This window comes from Podarcis muralis, unplaced genomic scaffold (genome assembly GCF_964188315.1).
Source record: "Podarcis muralis unplaced genomic scaffold, rPodMur119.hap1.1 HAP1_SCAFFOLD_72, whole genome shotgun sequence".
Lineage (NCBI taxonomy): Eukaryota > Metazoa > Chordata > Lepidosauria > Squamata > Lacertidae > Podarcis > Podarcis muralis.
In genome coordinates, this window is record NW_027554701.1 from 37,935 (window position 1) to 62,057 (window position 24,123).

Below are 24,123 nucleotides of genomic sequence, written 5' to 3' on the forward strand. Positions count from 1 at the left end.
AGCCACAAGCACTTCCCAAGTCCACACCTTTGCATTGCCCAGTGCAGGGCAGACTGTGCCTCTTCGTGGGGAGGATAGGACTGCTTGGGCTCCTCTGCCCTGGGCCTCCATTTCCCCCTCAGGCTGCAAAGGAGCAGCCACCACCAAACTCTTGGGGTTGTTTCTGGGAATTTCAGCCACCTACCTTGTGATTCCCCTTCCACTCCCAATTTCCTTGCTTGGAACGTCAGTTGGGATGGGGCCAGGGGAGCTCCTGTTCTTCAGGCTCAGTACTGGAGACTTGCTTAGCAAGGTGTTCTTTTTTGGGATTGTGGTGACGTGGATGGAGGCAGCAGGAAACTGCTGGGCAGATGAACTTTGCTATGGCCTTGGGCTGGGAGGACACTGTTTATCATAGTTAGTGTTAATGTCCCTGTACAACACGGGAATATTGATTTGCTCCCATGCAGCTCATGGCCAGCGGCTGGCAGCCCACCCCCCACCCCACCCCCCAGCTTCCTGCTCAGATCCAATATGGGGCTCAGAGGAACAGGCATTGTTGGCCCTGGGAGATCAGCTGGGGTGGGAGGGGGGCTGAAACTGGCTTCCTGCTCTTTGGGCTTTCCTTGTTAAGATCCTGGCTGAAATGATGGCCATCAGCCAGGAGGGCTTTAGCAGGGGACTGGACAAATTCATAGAGGAGAAAAAGCTCCCTAGGGCTACTAGTCACAAGGGCCATGCTCTGCCTCCACAGTCAGAGGCAGCAAATGCTTCTGAATCCCAGTTGCTGGAACCCGCAGAGGGGAGTATTTGTGTTGCAATCGGGTCCTGCTTGGAGGCTTCTGGCTGGCCACTGTGAGGACAGGAGGCTGGATTAGATGGGCTCCCTTGGCCTGATCCAGCAGGGAGCCTGCAAGGCTCTAAAGAGAGGGGGGCGTTGCTCCCAGGCATCCAAGGTTCAGCCTGGGCCTGTTTCCCAGGTTCTCTCAGCAACACAATCACTGCAGCAGAGAGAGAGCTGGCCTGCAGTTAACAATTCTTCTGGTGGCGGTACCTGGGGCAGTTTCAGCCAGGAGCCCCTGCACCTGTTTAACTTCTGCCTGTCGTACACTAGCAGAGACAGGCAGAGGCCCATCCCAAGGCAAACGAGGCTTCTCTTTCTCTCTGTCCCCGTGCAGGAACCTGGCCTACAACCAGCTGCGCTTCCTGTCCTGGAGGCTCTTCCACCACCTCCATCTCCAGGAGCTGTAAGTCTCCTCCCATTGGCCCCTTCTGGACGGGGCATTTGGGAGAGCTGTGGTGCTTCAGGGCCAAACCCCTTTCCCACATGCAGTGCCCTCCTGCTGGTGCTACTGAGGTTTTGGGGTCTTTTTCAAGGGGGAAGAGGGGGCAGCTCTGCTGATTTGTTCATAGGAAGCATCACAAGGGGAGCGAGAGACTGTGCTCTGGTGCTTTGCAAGCATCCTGACCTCAAGGTTTCAAGGGCTTAAACACCCTTGTGGCCACTTGAATCATGTTGCTGGAGAGAAACTGAGGCACCCTCCCCTGGGAGTCACTGTGGTCAGTGGTGGCTGGGTGGCCAGCTGAAAAGATGCAATGTTGGGTGGACTCCTACTCCTTTGGTGGAAAGGAGAATTTCAGCTGGTGTAAAATGCCTGACAAACTCCTTTTTTTGCAGGGGATGGCAGTTCCTTCCAAATTTACAATTCTATCATTCCTACACCTGCAGAAGGAAGTGCCCTCCCTCCTGCTGCTCCCACCCCATCCATGTCTCTGCATGGGCTGCAGCTGTGAATCTCCCCAGGCCAAGTCATCCGCCAGCTCCCTCCTGGTGGTGCCCTTGCTTTCTTCTGGCTTCATTAATTTGGAATAATGACTCCAAGTTCTGTCCTGTCCCAAGACGCAGTTCTGAAGATTCACTTCATGTTAAGAGGAGAGGGGAGAGGAAGCTGACTTTTTGTCCTCCTATTTCTGGCTAGGATAAAACAGCTCTTGCAACAGGGCCAGGGGGCACTCATGACGTGTTTTTAAACCTCCCCAAAGGGCTAGAAACTGGTGGGGTCTTTTTGTTTTTTAATGAGGAAACGGATGCTCTTGGGATGGCCACACCTCCTCTTCAGAGTTTTCTGCAGGGTTTGGTAGAGCTTGTCATTCAGAGTTTGGGGCCACTGCCTGAGTCTGAACTGCCCGTGACCTCCCCCCTTTCTCCCCCCCCCCACCCACAGGGTGCTGATCGGGAACCCTCTCCAGTGCACCTGCCGCCTCCGGTGGCTGCAGGTGTGGCAGGAGAGCAGGCAGGCCGAGTCCTTGGGCAACCAGTCCCTTCACTGTGTGGCAGAGGGCGAGAAGGTGATCCCTGTGGCTAACATGACCATTGCAGGCTGTGGTGAGTGAGTAAGGAGCTGTGTGGGGCCCTCTCTGCCATCCCCCATGGCCCCTGTTTTGTGCCACATCTGGGGGCTCATCTGAGCCACCAGGCAGCTTCCTCCCTGGGGCAGGATGTTGCTGGCCAGAGCCTGCCTTCAGCCACCTCTGCTCTGTCCCTTCTCTTGGGGCAGAATTCCCGAGGGTCTGGATTGAGTACAACCAGGAGCCCTTGGGAGAGGGAGAGAGCGTCACCCTGACCTGCAACTTCACTGGAGAGCCACGGCCAGATGTGCGCTGGTTGCTGCCGAACATCTGGATGGACCTTCCTCCCCGCATCACCCAGGCAAGTACCAACCTGGATGGGCAAGTGGCCTTGTCCCCAGAGGCCACCATGTGCCAGGGAGGAGAACAGGAATTGGGGCTAAACAGGCAATGTCCAGTCCATGACTGACTGACCTCCTCTAGGAAGCTGATTATCCCTCAGTCACTCCAAGCTTTATAGCAGGGCTTGGAGGGCGGGTACTGGGGGGGGGCTGTAGTGTGTGACCAGCCTTTCTCTATCCAACTTCGTTGGTTCAGCCACATGTTCAATGTGAGCATCTCATCTGTCCATGCAGAAGTCTGAGTCTGAACTCCAGCTGCAGATCTGGAATGTCTCCTCTGACTTCAACCTCCAGAATATCACCTGCCAGGCAGAGAATGAAGCTGGACTTGCAGAGGATGTGGCCCAGCTGAATGTGACGTGTAAGAGAGTTCATCTGTCTCCTGCAGCCTTCTTGGTCTTTTCCCTCTGGGAGGGGCCTCCCTCCCAGGCTGAGTGGGTGTCCAGCACCAGCTGCCCTTCCGGGGGAGGGGGCTGGTGGCTCTAGGGCCATTTCTCGGGTGCATCCAGCCAGCCTGGAGAAGGGCCTGCTGGTCTGAGGGCCCCTTTGAAACTCAAAGGGCTATTTCTGGCTGCAGGGGCCTGACAGAGAATCGGCTCCTAGGGCAGGGTACGTGTGGCCACCTTGAAACATGCAGCAGAATGAGGTGCCTCTCTTGTTTCAGGCTAAGTCTTGCAGGGGAGTGACTTTTTAAAATGTTCCCCTACATGAAAAGCTCTTTGCAATTGGAGAAAGCAGACATAAGAATGTTATGGGGCTCTTGCAGGGAGCTTCATGCAAATGAGAGGTCAAAATAAATAAATGATATGGTCTGGGAGGCGCGCGCACACACACACACAGTGTAACAATCCTTTTTAAAAAAAAAAAAAATCAAGAACGAAACAGAAATACAAAACATAAAATGTCACTGGGCTGATCCCATAATTCTAGCTTAACTCTTCATCCAGCAGTTAGATCTGGGTTTAAGCGGCTTCCAGGTGGGAGGGATCCTGCTCATACAGACACAGAAATGTTGCCAGCATCCAAAGTTCTCTCCCCCTCCATCCCCATTCAATCCAATATGTGCTGTTGCTGTGGCTTCCAATCCCCACGCAATATTAAGCCCCCTGACTGGAAGCCCCCCCCCCCCCCCGGGTCCCAGGAGAGGAGATGGGCACAGTGGCTGCTCCCACCTCAGAGGCTTTGGCTCCCCACCCCCCGCTGTCTCCCCAGTTCCTGCCGTGATTGTTGAGGTGGGCTCCGTCCTGCGACAGTTCCACAAGGAGTGCATCCCCTTCATTGTGAACGGCAACCCCACACCCCACATCTGGTGGCAGCTGGACGGCGAAGCCCTGCATGAGAATGACTTCATGCGCACCAACTTCTTCCCTGAGAAGAACACCACAAAGGTCCATGGGTGCCTGAACTTCGACAACCCCACGCATGTCTCCAATGGCAACTACACACTGCTGGTGCGCAACGAGCTGGGCAACGACTCCTGCACCACCTACCAGCACTTCATGGACCCCCCTGGGGTGGGCATTCGTCCAGAGGATCCCATTCCTGGTACGGGGCTCTCTCCTGTGAGGTGACCCCAAAGCTTGCCTTAAAACCAGAGGAGGAGGAGGAGGAGGAGGAGGTGGATGGACCTGCTGTGCAGTTGAAGTCGGCTCCTGGCTGCTGCACTGGCTTTGGAGAAAAGATCCCTCTTTTGGTTTGGATGGGGGAAATGGGGCAGGAACACCCATGGCGGGCATGGGGCTCAGCCACACCAGCTCCCTCACTCCTCAACTGTGCTTGTGGGTCACCAAGGGGTGGGGTATCTGCAACTGTGGCCTCCAGAGGCTAACTGAGGTCTCCCTCCTCTTATTTCTTTTTACTGCTGCCTTAGTTTCCCTATCGCCAGTGGGTGAGTATTTGGGAAGAATGTGCAGGTCCCTTTGCAACAGGGCTGGGGGGAGAAGGGGGCCACAGAACACCCTAGATGGTGGTGGGGGGAAGACACCTACCTCAGCATGAGAAATGAGCCACTGAGCTGCAGCTTTGGAGTTCAGGAGTGGCAAAACTGTCTTTGTGCCTTGTCTCGTCCATCTTAGTCAGGGTACATCTGTGCCAGGAGAGGCAGACCCCAAGGAGGCCCCTGACAGATGTGGGGCCATCTGGATTGCATCCTGGAGGCCTCCATGTGAAGTCTGAGTGAACGGCGTAACCTCCCTCTCCTGCTTCTTCTTTTGCCCCCAGGAAAAGGTGACATGAACAGCACTGAGCGTGGAGGGCCAGTGGAGACTCCTGAGGAGCACACCATTGGGGTGAGGCCTGGCGACCAGCTATGTGGGGCAAGTGGGCACAGGTCTGGGCTTACATAAGTGAGGGTGGAGCCATGGCTACAGAGCGGCCCGTCCAGCTTTGCCGGTTGGGCACATGGATCTCACCCAGGGCTTCATATGAGCCAAGCAGGCCGGGTGGGGACCTGCGCAGCCGAGAACATTTGAGCTGATGTTAAAGGAAGGCATGTGCAAAATGACAACAAAGGAGGCCACAGGCAGGAGTTCCTGGACACAGGACAGAAATTGCCCGGCTCTGGTGTGCTGTCAGCTCTGCCTGCTCCTTTGGGCCTTGAGGCCAGACGGCCATTGAAGGGCTTTTTCGCAGCTCCTCACATCTGACCCACTGGCAGGGAGAGGGCTGCTTGTGCACCCGGTTTCCTGCACCTGGTTGGCCACTGTGGTTGGATGGACCCTTTGGCTTTTCTGGGGTACTGATGGTTCCCTTGTTCCTCCTCCAGATCTCGGTGGCCGTGGTCCTGGCAGTCTGTGCCTGCCTCTTCCTCTCCATCATGCTGATCATCCTCAACAAGTGTGGGCAGCACTCCAAGTTCGGAATTAACCGTAAGCCCCCCTCAGCCCTCCTCCTGCTCGGCCTCTGAGGTGTGGGTGCCTCCCTCCTCTCCACCCCCTTTGCCAGCTGCTAACGGGACCAGGGGTCTTGCTCAGCACCCAAACAAAAGGCTTCCATTGTGCCAGTGGAACCAGGACAGGGGCGGTTCTCCTTCCTCTGCGTGACCTGCCTGCCTGTGGCTCCTGTGGCTGGGTGTCAGGAGGGCTCACGGTGGGGAAGGGACCCAGAGGAAGCTCTAGGGAGCCATAGTGTAAGCACAGGGCTAGCACCTGCTTTCCTCTGGTGCTTTTGGGAAGCCCATGAGAAAGGCTTGAAGAGACAGAAGCCCCCTCCCTCCCTCTGCTTATTGTCCTGCAACTGGAGCTCAAAAGATAGACTATCTCTGAAGCTGGAGGTTCCATTGAGCTACTGTGGCTAAATAGATACTAATCAGAGCCCTGGCCTTTGTTATACCAACACCTGCTCTTTGGAAGGACAGGAGGAAGCAGGAGCAACCAAGTCCCGGGGCGGCTGGATGTCCCCCCCCCCCCCACTTTCCATGAGAAGCTGTGCTTCACCCCCAACTTTGGCCTCTCTGAGATTTCATTGCAGACCTTTCCCAACCACACGGTCTGCAGTGGCTACCTCCACCCTTCCTTGGCCACCTGAATTATTGTGCTGCGGGGAGCAAGGGAGCTGCACCCCGCTTGGGGAATGGAAGGTGGTGGAGGCTGAGCTGGTTCCCTCCATCTCCTCCCCCATTTCATTAGCCTTCCTCTCCCTCCCCCTTCAGGCAGGCATCAGCTGCTAATTCACTGCTGGAATTGATTCAGGCTGTAAATGGGTTTGATCTGCCTGGATCACCCCCAGGGGGGCAGGAATGGCAGCAGGGAGGGGTGGGGAGAGGGGGGGCAGAGAAGCAGACACTTGTTGTTGTGCAGCCAGATGTCACAGCAGCAGCAGCAGGGGCAGAGCTCAAAGCCCCCGCCCAGTTGGACTGGCTACCTGCCGGCCGTGGATGGCGGAGGCTGGGTGGATGGGCCTGTGCCTACTGAACTGAGGGTGGGCTGCAAGACCAGCCTCTTCACTGTGACCCCACCCCCACCGCAGTGCCCCCAGAGGGAGAGGGCTGCATTCAGATCATCGGGGTTTGTGTGAGTTTCTGGGTGCTGGTGACGTGAGCACTGGCTGAAAGTGCCCTCCCCCCCCCCCCGATTCACCCTCAGCATCTTTATTTTTTGCTGCAGGGCTGCCTGGTCTGGTAGTGTGGCAGCAAAAAAAGGAAAAAAGGCACCTAGACATTTTGTTTTGATGCCCACAACCTGGGTCCCACGGGTCACATGGATCCTAGCATTCCTACCCCAGTTTCTAAGACTGGCCATGGGGGGCAGCTTACAAGTGGGGAGAGCTGACAGAGAGTCAGATGCCAGAGAGGCCTGCAGGGTCTTTCTAGGAAGAAAGGCTGGAACTCCATGGTAGGTCCCAAGCTCAATCCCTGCTGGCTTCCCTGCTTGCTGTGGGTCATTGTCGAGAATGCAGAGCAGGATGGAGCCCAGTGGCTTCCTATTGCTCCTTTCTGTGGGGTGGATCTGGTCGCCTATCCTGGAAGAGGAGGCTGCCTCTTTGCACATGCCATTTGGCTGACTCTGAGGTTGACTCTCCAGGCTTTTCTCTGCCTTTGGAGCCCCCCCCCCCCATCCCTGCCAACTCCCCAGCCACCAGCCCTATAGATCTCGAGTCACTTTCTCTCCCCACCTCCCCCCACTCCTGCCAGGCTCCTGCAGCCAGGCATCCTTGCCCTGACGTTGATGAAGATGCATGGGGGGGAAGGCTTGCTGGTTATGGACCCTCTCACGGTAATTACTGGAGGCTTAAACGCTCCGGTTACTGCTCCCTTGCCAATGCCTCCCACTCAGAGCAGCGAAGGGAGGGGCTCCTGCTCCTTTTGCCGCCTTGCCTTGAGCATTTCGTGGGCCTGCAGAAGAAGCTGACTACCATCAGGCTAAAAGCATCTAGGAGGCCCACCTGCCCAGCAGCCCAGGAGGCAGGGAGCTTCCCTGGCCAAGAGGCCCTGTGTGAAGGCGCCCCCCATGTGCCTTGGTCCCTGGCCTAGGGCTGGAGGGCAGAGGGAGAGGCCTCACTGGTTCCCCCAGGGGGATTTGCTGGGCAAGGTGAGCTCTATCCCAGCACTGATTCCACAGGGAAGACAACTTCCTGCCTGACCTCACTTGTTACTCTAAAATTTATTGAGCCCCCCCCCCATCCTCCACAAGGGAATTTATGGGCATGCCAAAAGCTTTTTTTATTTTGCTTCTTCTGTGGCACTTGGGATGGTGGGATAAAACTCTGTGTGCGCATAGCATTTTTCAGCACAGGAGACCTTCCTCCCCAGGTAGGCACGCTCATTGTTTTTCCAGGCAGAGAGCTGGGGTTTTGAACACCCCACCCCATCTGGCCTGCCCTGGGGCGGAAGGTGCCTGTGTCAGAGTCTCATGGCTTCCATCTCACAGGGTCAGCTGTGTTGGCGCAAGAGGATGACCTGGCCATATCCCTGCAGTTCATGAACTGGGGCAGCAGCCCCCTTTCCTCTGCGGAGAGCAAGCTGGACGCCCTCAAGACCAACTTCATCGAGAACCCCCAGTACTTCTGCAATGCCTGTGAGTGCCTGGAGCAATTTTTCTGCACGGGTGGGGCCTTCATGTGGGTATTTCAATGCATAGGCAGATTTTGCTGGAAAGGGGTGGGCCAGTGTGGCAATGGAGCGTGTCTAGGATAGGGGAGGGGGCTGCAATGTAAGCCCAGCGGGAGCTGCGGATGTACCCCCAAAGTCCCACTGCAAAGGGATTTAGCCGGTGGAACAAATAGCAGGGCATCCTCATGCCCCCCCCCGACCCTTTAGATGGCAGGCAGCCCTGTCTGCTCTGTCATCCTCTCCTGGGCCAGTATCTGAGAGCCAGGCCATGGGGCGGGTTAGCCAAGGTGCGATCCTCAGGAGCTCTGCATACCCCATGAGAGTTTCTCTCAGCCTCCCACTTTGGACTCAGCTCCCTTTCTCCTCCGCACAGGTGTCCACCACATCAAGCGCAGGGACATCGTCCTGAAGTGGGAGCTGGGAGAGGGAGCCTTTGGCAAAGTCTTCCTGGCTGAGTGCTACAACCTCAGCTCTGTTCAGGAGAAGATGCTGGTGGCCGTCAAGGTGAGTCGAATGGACCCCTGTCAAGGCAGGCGAGGGTGGCAGTTCTCCCTAAATTCAGGGCAGGTTTTCCAAAGTGTTTGTCCAGTTGCCATGAACTTCAAGCTGGGGTTCCCACCAGCTAAATTGTTCAGGCCTGTGCATCTCTGCCTCGAGAGCGAGATGGTTGAGTCCCCCCCTCCCTCCGGCGCTGTGCCCTTCCTGCCCTTGCGGCAGAGCCTCCTCTGGCTGCTGCTCCTGTAATGTACCCAGCTCACCTTCCTTCCCCAGACCCTGAAGGAAGCCACAGAGAACGCCCGCCTGGACTTCCAGCGTGAAGCAGAGCTGCTGACAGTCCTGCAGCATGAGCACATCGTCAAGTTCTACGGGGTCTGCACCGACGGGGAGCCCCTCGTCATGGTCTTTGAGTACATGAAGCACGGAGACCTCAACCGCTTCCTCAGGTTGGCTGCCTGCAGGGGGGGAGCACTGGGCTGGCAAGGCCAGAGGGAGGGGGCCAGACCCTGCTGGACGTGGTGGCAGCTTCTGTGTTCTTGTTTCATTTTATAAGAATAAGAATAAGAATAAGAATAAGAATAATTTATTACTTATACCCCATCCATCTGGCTTGGTTTCCCCAGCCATTTTGCTTATAGCACAAGTTTCCAATGCCCATCAGCAATACTTCTTTCTTTCTTTTTGGCAACATACAATTTAGGAACAAAACAAACCCATAAAATGTAAGAAGGCAAAATGAGCCCAAACTTAAAGACTGGTTAAAACAACATTGAAATGAAGCCACTAGCTCCTGATGTCTAAAAGCCACTAGGTAGCCCCCCTGCCCGTACGAGCCAGTCTTGCCAGACTCTAGGGTTGTGCGCCCATCTTACTCAAGAGGCCGGGGGCCAGTGCTGTCCGGAGACACTTCCGGGTCACGTGGCCAGCGTGACTAGCTGCATCTGGCGAGCCAGCGCAGCACACGGAACGCCGTTTACCTTCCCGCTAGTAAGCGGTCCCTATTTATCTACTTGCACCCGAAGGTGCTTTCGAACTGCTAGGTTGGCAGGCACTGGGACCGAGCAACGGGAGCGCACCCCACCGCGGGGATTCGAACCGCCGACCTTTCGATCAGCAAGCCCTAGGCGCTGAGGCTTTTACCCACAGCGCCACCCGCGTCCCACTAGGATGTGTCTTTAAAACCAGGAAGACTGGGAAATGAGAAAGCTTTTCATCCGGCATAAGAAAGACCACAATGTGGGCCCCTCATGGTGGGGCAGGGGCAGCTGATAACTGGCACCACCACCGAGTAGGCACTCCCTACAGGAGCCCCCTGCCTCCCCTCATGGGGGACGTGTCTCTGCAGATGGTCTTATGGACCAGGCAGGTCTATGGAGGCACCAACATTTTGAGATGGGCCCAGAAATAGGCTGGAATGCAGTGCAAATGGCCAAGCACAAGTGTAATAGGGTGATATATTGGTGCCCTTTTTGAGACCTGGCCATTTTTCAGCATCCCGTAGCAGTCCTTCGGCCCACACAGGCCAGAGTGTCCTGGACATGCCAGCTCTTTCTGCCCCTCTCTCTTGGTTCAGCACAAAAGGAGCCTTAGGCTGAGGGAGGGAGAGAAGCTGCCAGGCGCCTGGGCTGCAATACACCCCAGGCATGGGCATTAGATGTGAGCACACAGGATCGTATCCAGCCAAGTCCTGCTCACTGCAGGCCTAGAAATCAACAGGCTGAAGTTATCCGCAGCCACTGATTTCAATGTGTTTGCTCAGTGTAGGACTCTGGAGGCAACCAGGGCTGGTCCACCCATGAGATGAGGGCAGCAGGATCCACAGGGGCACCAGATCCCAATGTGGATCTTTATTGCCCCATTGTTCCTGATGTAGATATTCCCGCACTCCTTCTTCCCTGGCATGGAGGGAGATGCCATTCGGTGGTTTGCCTCAGGTGCCAAAATGTCTTGGGCCGTCCCCAGCAGCAACAACCCAGTGTCTCTCTCTTGCACAAGTGCGCACGCTCCCTCACAGTCCAGGATCAAGTGTCCGTGGATGAGCCAAGAGCTTAAATAACCCACAGACACCCCCCCCAAGCTGGTGAGCCAGAAGCTTGCGCGATGTGGACAGTTGCCTGAGCTTTGCAGCAGCTGCCCCAAGGATGCTGGACGCACAGTCCAGCTTTGCCACCTTTGCTTCAGGTACGCCTTGCACAGAGACTGGCACCTGCTTGGTGTGCAGCTGGACTGGGCAGAGGTGCCTCTCCTCCCAGGCGCCCCTGCAAAAGAGACTTTCCTTCCCTCTTCCTTTTCTTGTGGTTGTTGTTGCACTGAAATGTCCCAGCCTGATCCTCTTCTCAGAGCCACCCCCACCTCCCCGAATGCCGCCTCCCGCTCCCCCTCCCCCACTCCATTACTGCAGCAGCAGCTTAGACGTCCCCCTCCCCCAGCTAATGCAATCTTCCCTTGCAATATTGATTAGATTAGCTGTCTGAGAGGCTCAAATTGAGGGGGATTGGCCATCAGCTGGAATAAGCAGAGTCTCTTTCGATTGGCCCCCCAGGTATTGCCAATAGACAGGAGCTGCCAACGGCCCCGATTAGCATCCCCAGGACAGGCTCAGAGACGCACCGATGGGGCGCTTATGGTTATGAGACTTGGCATTAATGGCTGCGCTTTACGGGAGACCTGGGCTTCTCGCCGCAGCCACTTCACCTGCCATTGTCTGCCAGGCTTAGCGTCAAGTGAGGAAAGGGCAAGACCACCTTGGGGCGTGGGGATCAACCCTCTTTAGGGGAGCCCTGCCCTCCACCTTCATGCCCGCCCCCTGGTGGGCTTCCGGGGGGGGGGGCTCATGGCTGGCTAGTGGCTGGGAAACAAGGAGCTGGGAGAGGGACCCCTTTTGGTCTGGTCTCCTCCTCTCCAGGGTGAGCGTGACCCTCCTGGCACACAGGGGGGCCCATTTGCCACCCTCTTGCCCACCTCCCATTCTCTCCAGGGTCACCAAAGGCCCATTTGCACAGGCAGCAGGTGCAGCCACATGCTGGAGAGTAAGGCGCTTAACGGAAATGCTGGCAACTTCACCTGGCGGCCTTTGGTCACTTCAGACATGTAGCCCACAAGCCAGGAAACTAAACTGAGGTTCACTTTTAGTGCTGTACAACCAAATCTGCATTGAGGAATGAACTCTGTGCATGCCCCATGTCCAAGCAGCCACTAAAGTTCTACCCAGTGTGGGTGTGGGTGTGATCCACTGCCTTGGCATTTGACCCTCCTTCCCTGCAGGTCCCACGGACCTGATGCCAAGATCCTGGACAACGGGAACGGACAGTCCTTTGGCCAGCTGAACCTTGGCCAGATGCTGCAGGTGGCCACTCAGATCGCCTCCGGGATGGTCTACTTGGCCTCCCTGCACTTTGTCCACCGGGACCTGGCAACGCGGAACTGCCTGGTGGGCCACAACCTGGTGGTGAAGATTGGGGACTTTGGCATGTCCAGGGACATCTACAGCACCGACTACTACCGGGTAAGTGCAGAAGGGAAACGGTCTCTGAGGGCCAGGCACCCTCCCTCTGCAGCCTTTGCCAGAGTCTCCTCTGCCAGGCAGGGGCCCTTCTGTTCCAGATCCTGCCGCTTTGTCTTCCTCCTCCTCTCACTTGCATCCTCGGCTCCCACTCTGCAAATTCCTCCCTTCCACCCCCTCTTCTCTTAGGAGGCCACTGCAGAGAGGCTGTTTTTCTGCCTGAGGTCTCCCCAGCAGCAGCAGCAGCCTCAGTGGGGTCATGGCTCATCCACTCTGGCGAAGATAGTGAAGGCCAGAGCTCGCCAGCAGGAAACACACACACACGCTTTTCTTCCTGGCTGGCTCAAGTTGGTCCCCTCCTGCGGGGCTCCCAGGGGCTCCTAACCACTTTCCCCTCAAGGGCTCTGAAGGGATTCACCTCCCTGACAGGCCGGGAGTCCAAAGGGGCCACTCCCAGTTATCTTTTTCCCTTTTAGCTTCTGCCCTGGACCCCTATTCATTTTTAATGGGGCCTACAATGGAAAAAACCTTGGAGCACTTAGCCGGTGGAAAGATGGGAGGCCTGGCAGGCAGGGAGGGGAGCTGCCATTAAATGGTTAATTAAAAGCGGGGTGGAGTGCGGGGAGAAGAGCAGTTGTGGGGAAAGTCTGAGCAGGAAGCAGACTGGAAAGTTCCTGGCTTCCCAATGCCTGGAGAAGCCGAGTAGCCAAGGCTTCCCCTTAAGTGCACTTACAGGAACTCTCCCAAGTCGGGACTGAGTGTTTGAGACCGGACCTCTCCGCAAAGGCCGGGCCCAGTACGGACTCCTGGCTGCAAGGGAGGGAGGGTTCTCCACCATCCATTTGCAAGGAAGTGGGGAGGCTCTTCCCGCAGGCGAGGTCCATGGTGGACCTAGGAGGGGATCTCTCTCCTTTGGCTATCCAGAGAGAGCTGCCTGCCTGGAAGTAGCCAGCCCAACGGCTCAGCAGAGTGAGACAACTACCTACCTCAAGCAGCTGGCTCTGGCAACCCCTCCTTGGCTGCTGCTCCTCTTACGCCCCCCACCCCAGCCATTGCCTTCTGCGGAAGGGGGCTACGTGTGCCTCACAGCCTGCCCTGCCCCATCTCCCACAAGCTAGACGGCTGCCTCAGGCACAGCGGAAGATGCTACGTTGCTACCATTCCTGGAGCTCAGGCTCACCTGCCTGTCCAGCCAGTTTCTGGATGCAGAATAGGGGAGGGGGTGGCCATCTTGTCCTTTGCTCAGGTAGCCCCGTGGCTTGGCCTGGCCCTTCAAGAGAGCTGACAGTTGGCATTGCTCACAGACTGCACCTGGCGGATGATGGCCTGCCTGCTTTCTGCTCCAGACTTCTGCTAAGATACAACGGATTGGATGGGGTGGGGGGCTCACTTGTGCCTTCCTCACAGTCCCAGTTCCTCCTCTTCATCCTCAACATCCCCCTTTCATTTTCTCCCTCCTGCTGACCCTCTGCCCATTTTGCCTCCTGCACAGGTTGGGGGCCGGACAATGCTGCCCATCCGCTGGATGCCCCCAGAGAGCATCCTGTACCGGAAATTCACAACAGAGAGTGACATCTGGAGCTTCGGGGTGGTCCTCTGGGAGATTTTCACCTATGGGAAGCAGCCCTGGTACCAACTCTCCAACACGGAGGTAAAGGGTGGGGCGGAGGAAGAGTCATGCAGGCAGAGAGAGCTCTGTGTGTGTGTGTGTGTGTGTGTGTGTGTGTGTGTGTGTGTGTAGAGCTAGCCTCATCTTTTCAAAGATGCTTTTCAAGGACAGAGGTGTTGGATGGATTTAGATGAGTAGGAGAGGATATTTTATTTAGTAATTATCCTCCCTCACTTGTGTGCAAATGCAAATATCTATTTCAGCAGAGTTAAAAATCGCCATCTGTATGTAGCACCTCTAGAAGCTATTAGGACAAGGTTGCATAACTTTCTAGAACAATTATGATATCCAAGCATGCTTTTGGCAGACTTGGATTATCTTCTCTCTGTTTTATGTTTCCCTTTTAACAAAGAAATCACTCCCAGGTGGTTTAGCAAGAAAAATACAAAGTTTACTCACATCAAATGCCAGGATTCAACAGATACAGTGATAAAAATTAGGCAGACAATAATCCTTGAATCCATAGTCCAGTTCAAAAGGAAGATTGGTGTCTGGAGGAGAGCAAAATGCAGTTAGGAAAAAGTGTACAGAATAGGGAACCATGGTCTTTTCCCCACCAACAGCTTTGCAGTCATGACATCATAGAGTCCCCTCTATACAGGTTCTGAAACTCCGTAGTGCCATTGCCCTGTTTGTGACTGTCTAGCAATCATGCCTTTGTGATTTCAGCTGCACCCCCTCCCATAAGAGGGAGGGAGGAATGTGTGTCTCCTCCCTGCCAGCCCTGTGAGCCGCCTCTGAAATCTGAGGAAGCCAAAAGACAGCACACAGGTCAGGCTAGGAAGACCCACAGATTAATTCAGGCCCAGAGGATTTCAAGCATATTGGTAAACCTGGAAGCCTTTTAGGAGAGCTAACAGCCCATCTCCCACCCACCCCAACAGGCTCACTTGGGCACCCAGTTGAAGTTCCAACGGCCTTCAGTGGGGCGTCCTAATTTGCCCATCCGTGGGCATTGGCTGAGCAAGCTGAGAAGTTCCTTTCATTTTGGACAGGAAGAAATGGAGGCAGAGCCCAGCCAGAGCAGAGAAGGCAGTCATGTCTCTCTCAGGGGCAAATGCCTGAGTTTCACCCTCCATCTCCCCCCCTTCTCCCCCCCCACCCCAGGCTATTGAATGCATCACCCAGGGGCGTGAGCTGGAGAGGCCCCGGACGTGCCCCTCGGAGGTCTACGACATCATGCAGAGCTGCTGGCAGAGAGAGCCGCAGCAGCGGCAGAGCATGAAGGACATCCACAGCCAGCTGCAGACCCTGGTCAAGGCGCCCCCTGTCTACCTGGATGTCCTCAGCTAAGGCTGGGGCGGGGCGGGAGGAGCGTGAAGGAGGGAGAGGTGGGCAGGCGGGTGCCAGCTTCTCTGCACCTCCCCAGCGCCCACCAAGAGTTGCACGCCATGAACCCTGGAGACCCCGCTGCCATGGCCGGCTGCTGGATGGTGCTGGTGAAAGCTCTCCCCGTGTCTCCCCCCCCCCCAGCACCTCTATACCTGGCAGAGGAGCGAAAGGCAAGGCAGCAGGTTCCCCATCCACTAAAAGGGCCTCTTCCTTTGGGGGTCCCTAAAATGCCTGCAGAAGCCAAGAGGTGGAGCTGCGTTTTCCTCCGGAGGCTGATGCCCCTTTCAGGCTTTTGCTCTGACAGACAACAAGATGCCCAGCTTGAAGGATGGGCACATGGGAGGCGCCAGCTCCCCCTCTGTGTTGGGAGAAGGAGGAGGATGGCTCAGCGCCTGGTGTCTCCTGGGACTGGACCTCCCAACCGCTTCCCTCCCTCGACTCACACCAGGATGACAAAAGGGGGGGGGGGCTGTATGTATTCCACAACATGTTGGGGTTGGGAGGGGGAAGAAACTGTTGCCGCTGCTGCTAAGAAATAGCTTGTTTATTGTCCTAAGCGTTAGTTTTTCATTATAAAAATAGCTTGTGGGGGAGGGGGGAAGTGGGGCCCCTGGGATTTAAAAAGCTTCATGAAGTGGGGTGTGTTTCCTGAGATGTGGGGGGCAGAGGAGGGGCTTCCCAGTTAGGGGTTAGAGACCAAGCCAGGGGGAAGGAAGGCCAAGTCCTGCCTGCTGGTCTCTTCCTTGATTCTCAATTCTCAACCATCTGGGGCTGAAGCCAGACTCTTCTCAATGGGGCTCTTGGGGGTCCCAGGCCTCCTTCCTCAGTTGGGGGGCTCCCTGCAGGTGAGCCGCTAAAGAGAGGCAGGCAGAGGAGGAGACAGAAGACGGAGAGCTGAGCAGGGCCTCATCCATCCAGGGCGTGAGCGACTCTGGGGAGCAAGCCTGAGGCCCGGCCTGCCATTTCACTCCCCAGAGACACAATGCAAGACAATTGCCTCCTTGTGTCAATGGGGGGGGGGGGCTTGCCCTAACCCCTCCCCAGCTAACCAGATTTCAGTCTGGATTCGTACCAGGGCTTTTGATTTGGCCCATGGGTCTCTTCTGGGAGAGCCATGCCCACCTGGCACCAGGGAGGTTGGCACTTTGGGACCCAGCCTGCTTCATGGTTTCCTGGGCAGCATCCATGTGCTGAGGCCCCCGCTAGGGTGCTAGTGGCCTTTCCCCTCGACTGGACCCCTCCCCACTCAGCCCGGCTTGCGCAAGTCCAGCACAGGCTGTGGCCCTTCGTCTGTGGGCAGGGGAGCCTCTCCCTCTCGGAAGGCTGCCTGTCACATTCTGAAGCAGATGCTGAGAATATACTGTGCTAAATAATGAAATAAAGTCTCCTGTCTGACTGACTCAAATCCCTCGGGCCAGACGTGTCTTTCTTCTGAGTTGCTCGCTATGCTTCCTCGGCCGCTGGCCTGCGCATCTCCAGGCTGCCGGAGTCTGCACAATGCACAATATGTGGGTGTTAAGAGGGGGCTGCCCACTTGGCTGTGTGTGTGTCGCTTTGCCTTCCTCCTTGCCCTTCAGTCGCACTCTCCACAATCTTCTTCCACATCGCTCATTTGCACGACACCTTTCCCTGGTCGAATCCATGCTGAAGGCAGCTTGCAATATGAGAAGACTTGCATCCTTACAAAGATAAATCTTGCACTACATAACCTTTTGGTTAACCTAAGATAGTAGCTTTGGTTGAGGACTTATGTTATCCAGGTGGCAAGAGGGAAAAAGGAAAAAGGTTATGAAATTATATCAAAAGTAGTCATAAGCAATAAATAAAAATTTATAAAAATGTACATAACAAAATTAAGTCATATGTAAGTCATAGTCAGGACACGGGTGGCGCTGTGGGTTAAACCACAGAGCCTAGTGATGGACTATATGGAACTGGCGGAGATGACTGGCAGAATCCGAGACCAGGGAGAAGAGTCGGTGGAAGAAGATTGGAAGAAATTTAAAGACTATTTACAGAAATATCGCAAAATTAATGAATGTTAGAATGATGTTGGAATGAAGTTAAGTGGTTTTAGCAGCAATGTTATTAAGGGTTAATAAAAATGGATTGTTAATAGATGGGAATTTGAAGTAAAAATATACTAAGAAAAAGGATCAAGATAAGAACAAAGAAGAAGAGTTTGGATTTGATATCCCGCCTTTCACTCCCTTTAAGGAGTCTCAAAGCGGCTAACATTCTCCTTTCCCTTCCTCCCCCACAACAAACACTCTGTGAGGTGAGTGGGGGCTGAGAGACTTCAAAGAAGTGTGACTGGCCCAAGGTCACCCAGCAGCTGCATGTGGAGGAATCGAACCCGGTTCCCCAGATTGCGAGACTACCGCTCTTAACCACTACACCACACTGGGAAAGGATTTGCTGAATTAATTAACTGATTTGGGATGCAAAAAAGGGAGGTGTGAGGAGGTCCGGGAAACAAGTGAACGAAAGATAAGATATGAAAATACTGATTTGTTTTTAATTGTTATTCTATTTTTTCTGTTTTGTGTATTTTATTTTCTCTTTCTTTATTTTTGTGTGTTTTTTTGTATTATTGTAATTTTGTTTGAAATTTTAATAAATATTATTATAAAAAAAATAAAATAAACCACAGAGCCTAGGACTTGCCGATCAGAAGGTCGGCAGTTCGAATCCCCGTGACGGGGTGAGCTCCCGTTGCTCGGTTCCTGCTCCTGCCAACCTAGCAGTTGGAAAGCACGTCAAAATGCAAGTAGATAAATAGGTACCGCTCCGGCGGGAAGGTAAATGGCATTTCCGTGCACTGCTCTGGTTCACCAGAAGCGGCTTAGTCCTGTTGGCCACATGACCCGGAAGCCAATAAAGCGAGATGAGCGCCTCAACCCCAGAGTCGGCCACGACTGGACCTAATGGTCAGGGGTCCCTTTACCTTTACCTTTATGTAAGTCATAATAAGATCTAAAATAAATGTTTAAAATATATATCTATCTCATCAAAACCGATATTATCCAAGAGCACCCAAAGGGCTCTGGGAAGATCCAGAAGGGTGCTGGGTCCCATGACTGCAAGCAGGCTGAAGACGGAGGGGTTTCCCGGGCCAAGCAAAGTGTTCCTCCACCCCACTATAGAGAGCCCTCTTCTCTTGTTCACCCTCCAGGATGGATCAAAGCACTGCTGAGAGAGATTTATGGGGAAACCAGTTCCCCTGTTGCACCTGGAGAGAGCTCAGGAGGGGGCCTGCAAACGCCCCCCAACCCCCTGGCTTACTGGTCCTGAAGGGGGTGCAGAGCATGAACAGAAAGGCCAAGGAAATGCCATACCCCAAGGGGGGGGGGGAATGGCAGACATGGGGTCTCTGGGTCTCAACCACATCTTGCAAGAAACATCATATTATTCGGAAATCAGAAATCAGGGTGGATGGAGATCTTCTCTCATTATTTTCCCCTGTGGTGTGATCCTGGTGCGCCTCTACCCTGCCCACCTCAAGCGTCATTTGCAACGGGAAGGAAGGGGCCACAGACAAGCAGAGAAATGAAGGGCCTTTTCCTCCTTAGTGGGGGCTCACATTAAGATTTGGGGGGGGGGGGTTCCAGCCTGTGACTGGCTTCATTTGCACATATTGATTCCTGCATTGCAGGGGGGCTGGACTAGATGGCCCTCAGGTTCCCTTCCAACTCTAAAGTTCTATGATTCTGTGATTCAGATCTGGATCCAAAGGGGCCAGGGACCCACAGAGGCCAATACCTAGACAACCCCCACCCCCTGCTCTGGCTGTACCAGACTTTGCCACCTGCTCAGATCCCACAGCACGGGACTCCAGCCCCTGGCCTGGCCTGATGCTGCAGGAAGGAAGGTCATGCTTAAACTGAGCCAAGAGCAGCTGGGTCTCCAAACAGTGTGATGCAGTAGTTGAACTGAAGGGGAGGAAAGGAAGGAGAGAGAAAGAGAGAGAGCTAGAGGTCAAGGGCCTATCTATCTATCTATCTATCTATCTATCTATCTATCTATCATCTATCATCTATTTATCTATATCTATCTATCTATCATCTATCTATCTATCTATCATCTATCTATCTATCTATCTATCTATCTATCATCTATCTCTATCTCTATCTATCTATCTATCTATATCTATCTATCTATCTATCTATCTATCTATCATCTATCATCTATCATCTATCTATCTATCATCTATCTATCTATATCTATCTATCTATCTATCTATCTATCTATCTATCTATCTATCATCTATCTATCTATCTATCTATCTATCTATCTATCTATCATCTATATCTATCTATCTATATCTATTTGTTTGTCTATTTCATTGCATTTATATTCCATCTTTTTCTCCAAGCAGCTCAAAGTGGCACACATGGCTCCCCTCCTCACAATCTCTACAACAACCCTGTGACAGACCCTCCAAGTGTTCCTATTTTCCTTGGGGGCATTGGTCAGCCCCCAAGGTAACCCAGCTGGCTTCATCATGGCCAAGTGGTGGGATTTGAACCCTGATCTCTCCCAGCTCTTAATCCAACACTTCAACCGCTACACCACACTGGCTCTCAGAGCAGAACCTCTGCTTTGTATGGAACAAGGCAAGCCAAGTTGCCCATGAGCACAGAAGCCCTGCCAGCAGTCATGTGGCCACAGGTCAGAAGGTGTTGCCACTTGCCCTGACCCCACAACAACCCTGGGCAAGTTGGGACTGTGGAGTCCTGCCCAGTCCCATCCTGGGGGGCTCCCCATGTTTTCTGTCAGCCACAAGAAGCTACTGGGGGGAGGAGGGGATTTTGATGGGGCAAAAAAGACCTTGATAAAGGAGAGGGCCCCTTATAGCAGCCCAGATGGCAACAGCCCCTCTCCCACCCAGCCACCACAAGCTCCTGCACTGAGCCTCTGCCTGGAAGTGGGGCTCCCAGCACCCCACCAGGGAGGGAGCCTTCCCTGTTCCTCTGCCAGGCACAGTGTCACCCTGCTGTCTTCTTCAATAAAAGCTCCTTTGCCTCCTACCCAGCTAATCACATTACTTGCAAACTCTTTGTGCAAGAGGTTTGGTGGCTCATCATCGCTTGAGTCCTTCAATCATGATTTCAGAGCCGACTCAGAGCCTGCTCCCTCTTTAAGAGCTCATCTGGGATGACAGGACGAGTTATCAACAGCAGAGAGCAAGCAGAAGGCTGCCTCCCTTCACCCCCCCACCACACACCTTCATTGAATCAAGCGCCTTATCAGATCCCCCCTAATCACATCTGCAAGGTAATGGGGGATGCTCTCGCCCGGCTGGGCTAATGGTAGCCCAGGGACTAGGCTGTAATGGGACTGGATTGATTTGATCTGGGTAATGAAGGAGTTGTGGCAATGCTGCTTCCAGCAGTCCAAGATAAAGGGGCAAAAAGAAGTGTGTGGCTAGTCCTGCTGGAAGGAGGGGTCTCCTTCCTCCCCCCTGCCAGGGCAACCCTCTTCAGCAGACTCAGCTCAGTTAAGGGGCTTGAGCAGCAGGGTGACTCGCCAAGACTGGGGAAGAAGTGTGTGGCTAGTCCTGCTGGAAGGAGGGGTCTCCTTCCTCCCCCCTGCCAGGGCAACCCTCTTCAACAGACTCAGCTCAGTTAAGGGGCTTGAGCAGCAGGGTGACTCTCCAAGACTGGGGGCTAAATAATATCACCACATGGGCAACCCAGCTGTTACAAATGGGTAATTGGCAACCGTTGTTTTTTTATATAAGATTTTCTACAGAAAGGGTAAGTCTGAATGAAATGAGATAGCGGAGAGATTCAGGCTGACATTTTGATGCCAGTGATGTCATGTGGGCACTGCAAAAAGTGAAGAAGCCTTGCCGGCCTGAGCATCTCTGGCCCCACAAGCAGCACCTACCTGGGAGGACCTTGTGTCAAAGGCAGGGGCAGCCCTGTCCTGGGAGAAAGGATGGCCTAGGTTGGCTGGAGCCTGGCCGTCAAAGCCCTGCAGCTGGTGAAACTGAGGCACAGAGGAACTAAGGCAGGAACTTGCCTGCAGCTCCACCTTTGGGTTGAGGCACCAAATGTGGGGGCAGGTGACTAAAGCCTTGAGTCACAGAACAGCTTTGTGGTTTTGGCAACCTGCAATGGAGTCAGCCCAAGGAAGGTATTGCTATGAAGGTCACCCACCATCCCAAATCTTGCAAAAGCAAAATTCCTGGGGGTCTCAGGTGCTCACCCAGGGTCATGTTCCTGTTGGGAATTTGGGCACGTCAAAGACTGTAGTGTTTTAAGATGTGTGGTTTATTTTACACTTATATACACCCAGGTCTAGGTGGAGGAAGAGAGTTCACAGCATTGCATCTCAAGAGGGACTCGTTCCTCCCAGCAGCGCAGCACTAGAGTCCAAGGCAACCTGCATGCCACCTCTGTGCCTCAGGCCAGCATGGCCTCTGCCTCCACTCCTGGCACCTCCTTTCTCCTTCCCAATAACCTTTGTCAAGTGCCTGCGCACCTTCTCCAAACCTCTCTTTTAAGAGGGACACCATGCTCCCCCATCACCTTGGGAACCTCCCAAATATCCTGTCTCTGTCCACTCCTTGGAGCAGGGGGAAGGATACCATTTTGCATTGCCAATGGCCTTCAGTGGCCCAGTGTCTGGCTCCCCATTGTTTCTCAGTGGCTCTGCACCTAACTAGATTGGCCAGGCAGGTTTGCATAAACTAACACTGGAATTTCTTGTCTGGCACAGTTCTGCAGTTTATATTTCCCATTCTGTAATGGTTCTAGGGGTTGCTCGTGCGTAAGCTTGTCCCAACACCTGGCTGGGTTGCCTGAGTGAACCTTTCCTGTCCGAGCAGCCACTCACCTGTGGCTGTCTCAATCGCTGGCAGAATCCGTCGGTGGGCGTTTCTTAAACTTCTTCCAGCAAAGAAGCTCTTTGACGCCCAGTCTCCTCCTACTCTCCCTGCGCGGAAGCCTTCTGCGCAAGGAGGGCGTAGGCAGTGGAGGACCCTTCCTCTCCCCGCTGGTCCCAGGCAAGGAGTCATGGGACTGCCTCGCTGATTCCCCCATCTGCCCCCCTTCTCCACTGGAGCTGAGCTGATTCCCTTCCCCAGAAGATGGGCTGCCTCTCCCACTCCCGGGACGCTCTCTGGGATCCCTTTGGAGCTTGCTCTCTCCCTCGGACACTGATGGCAGTTCCCTGACACATTCATATCCCAAATATTAGCCAAATACTACCATTTATTAATTTCTACCATTCACTGACAGACTCCAGATCTATGACAGTGTTGTCTCACTTGGTCTGCCAGGTGCCCCTTCCGGGATGCCCAGAAGCAGAGCCTGAGGGCTCTCCCTGCCAGAGATGCTCCACAGTCATTCCGTCAGACCTCCTGCCAAAACTGCTGTTGGCCAGGAAAATGTCAGGCAGGAATGTGCACAATTTATTTCAAGTGCAGAATTTGGGGTCTTCCACCCTGCAGCCACAGAGTCAGAGATCAGAATCTTGCAGCATCAGGGAGCAGGGCAGAATTGGGGAGAGACCCTGAATCCCTGGGAGCCTTTAGGGGAGGGGCGTGCTGTGGTCACCCCAGCCCCATCTGCCTCTTGGGGTCCAGGGTTCTGACCCACTCATTGCCCACAAAGTCCCTGCTCCCTACCATAGTCAGCCCTACTCTCTCTCCACCTCCCTTCTGCTGTGAGCATCTGTTTCAGGCCAGACTGAAATACCCAGGAAACTCGACTCAGCCCAGGGGAGCAGCTCTGAAGCTTCCCTGCCACGGGCAGCCAGGGCCGGAACAAATCTTTTTCTCTGGAACTCCCATCTCTGCCACCCCCACCCCTGAATCTGTGCGGCAAAGAAGAGTCAGAGATGGATGAGCCTAGGGTGGGGTCAAGTTTCCGAGATCATCTCCTCACGCTTGCGATGTTGATAGATGACACTCAAACCTCAGAGGCGGCTGCAGATGCCAAAGGAGCTGTGAGCCTCTGCCAAATGGGATCAAGTGGAAATCAAAAGGAGATGCCCTCTCGGAGCCCCCCTGAACACACAGGGAGAGGGAGAGGCGGCAGTGGTGTGCAGGGGAGATATCAACACTCATGGATATTGATAGGAAGGAGCAGCCAGAGATCAGCTCCAAGGGAGGAAGGCGGCAGCATTGGAGAAACCGCAATAGAAAGAAATGCCTTTTTCGGCCTTCTTAGAATCATAGAATTGCAGAGTTCGAAGGGACCCAGAGGGTCATCGAGTTCAGCCCCCCACAGTGCAGGAATCTAAACTAAAGCATCCATGGCAGATGGCCAGCCATCCAACCCCTTGGGAGTTATCTTGATTGACAGGTGACCAATCAAGGACTCAACTTTCTGTAAAACACCATCTCTTTCTGTGACATGTTGTGATGTTTGTAATATGCTTTTGGGAGTGGATCCTTGTGGGGAAACTGTACTTTTAAAAGAAGCTGCATCCTTTGTCCAGGGCTTCTTCGTCTTTTGCTGTTTTAGAAGTAGAAAGCTTGTTGCCAACAATGAAGACCAGGCGTACTGATCTACCTTGTTTTCATATAACTGGTTGCAGCTTCTTACTTTGCTTTGACTGACAAGGGGACTGTGCAGAACCACAAGTCCCTTGGGCGAGGAGTGGACTGTAGCAGCCACCCCTGCATTCTTTAACATTGTCAACATCCTTCTTAAATTGCAGTGCCCAGAACTGGACCAAGTCAGAATGGCGCAGTACTATTACTTTCCTAGATCTGGACACTAGACTTCTGTTGATGCTGCCTAGAATTCATCTTTTTTGCTGCTGCATCACCCTGTGAACTCGTTAAGTTTGTGGTCCACTAAGACCCCTAGATCCTTTTCACATGTATTAC

The 24,123-nt window shown here is 54.1% G+C and overlaps 1 protein-coding gene across 3 annotated transcripts in view; it reads left to right on the forward strand.

Annotated features, from left to right (window-relative positions):
- Positions 1–16,683, forward strand: part of NTRK1 (neurotrophic receptor tyrosine kinase 1) — a 32,007-nt gene extending 15,324 nt beyond the window's left edge. For 2 of the 3 annotated variants that reach the window (XM_077923021.1, XM_028710335.2), the window contains exons 4-17: positions 1,158–1,226; positions 2,205–2,365; positions 2,538–2,689; positions 2,964–3,090; positions 3,942–4,274; positions 4,600–4,617; positions 4,950–5,017; positions 5,494–5,596; positions 8,096–8,242; positions 8,651–8,781; positions 9,049–9,221; positions 12,040–12,280; positions 13,770–13,928; positions 15,054–16,683. In XM_077923021.1, coding sequence (XP_077779147.1) covers positions 1,158–1,226; positions 2,205–2,365; positions 2,538–2,689; positions 2,964–3,090; positions 3,942–4,274; positions 4,600–4,617; positions 4,950–5,017; positions 5,494–5,596; positions 8,096–8,242; positions 8,651–8,781; positions 9,049–9,221; positions 12,040–12,280; positions 13,770–13,928; positions 15,054–15,239 — 2,068 coding nt within the window. In that variant the 3' untranslated portion in view covers positions 15,240–16,683. The remainder of the gene's footprint in view (positions 1–1,157; positions 1,227–2,204; positions 2,366–2,537; positions 2,690–2,963; positions 3,091–3,941; positions 4,275–4,599; positions 4,618–4,949; positions 5,018–5,493; positions 5,597–8,095; positions 8,243–8,650; positions 8,782–9,048; positions 9,222–12,039; positions 12,281–13,769; positions 13,929–15,053) is intronic. The other variant, XM_028710337.2, reaches the window with a different exon arrangement.
- The last annotated feature ends 7,440 nt before the right edge of the window (positions 16,684–24,123 follow it).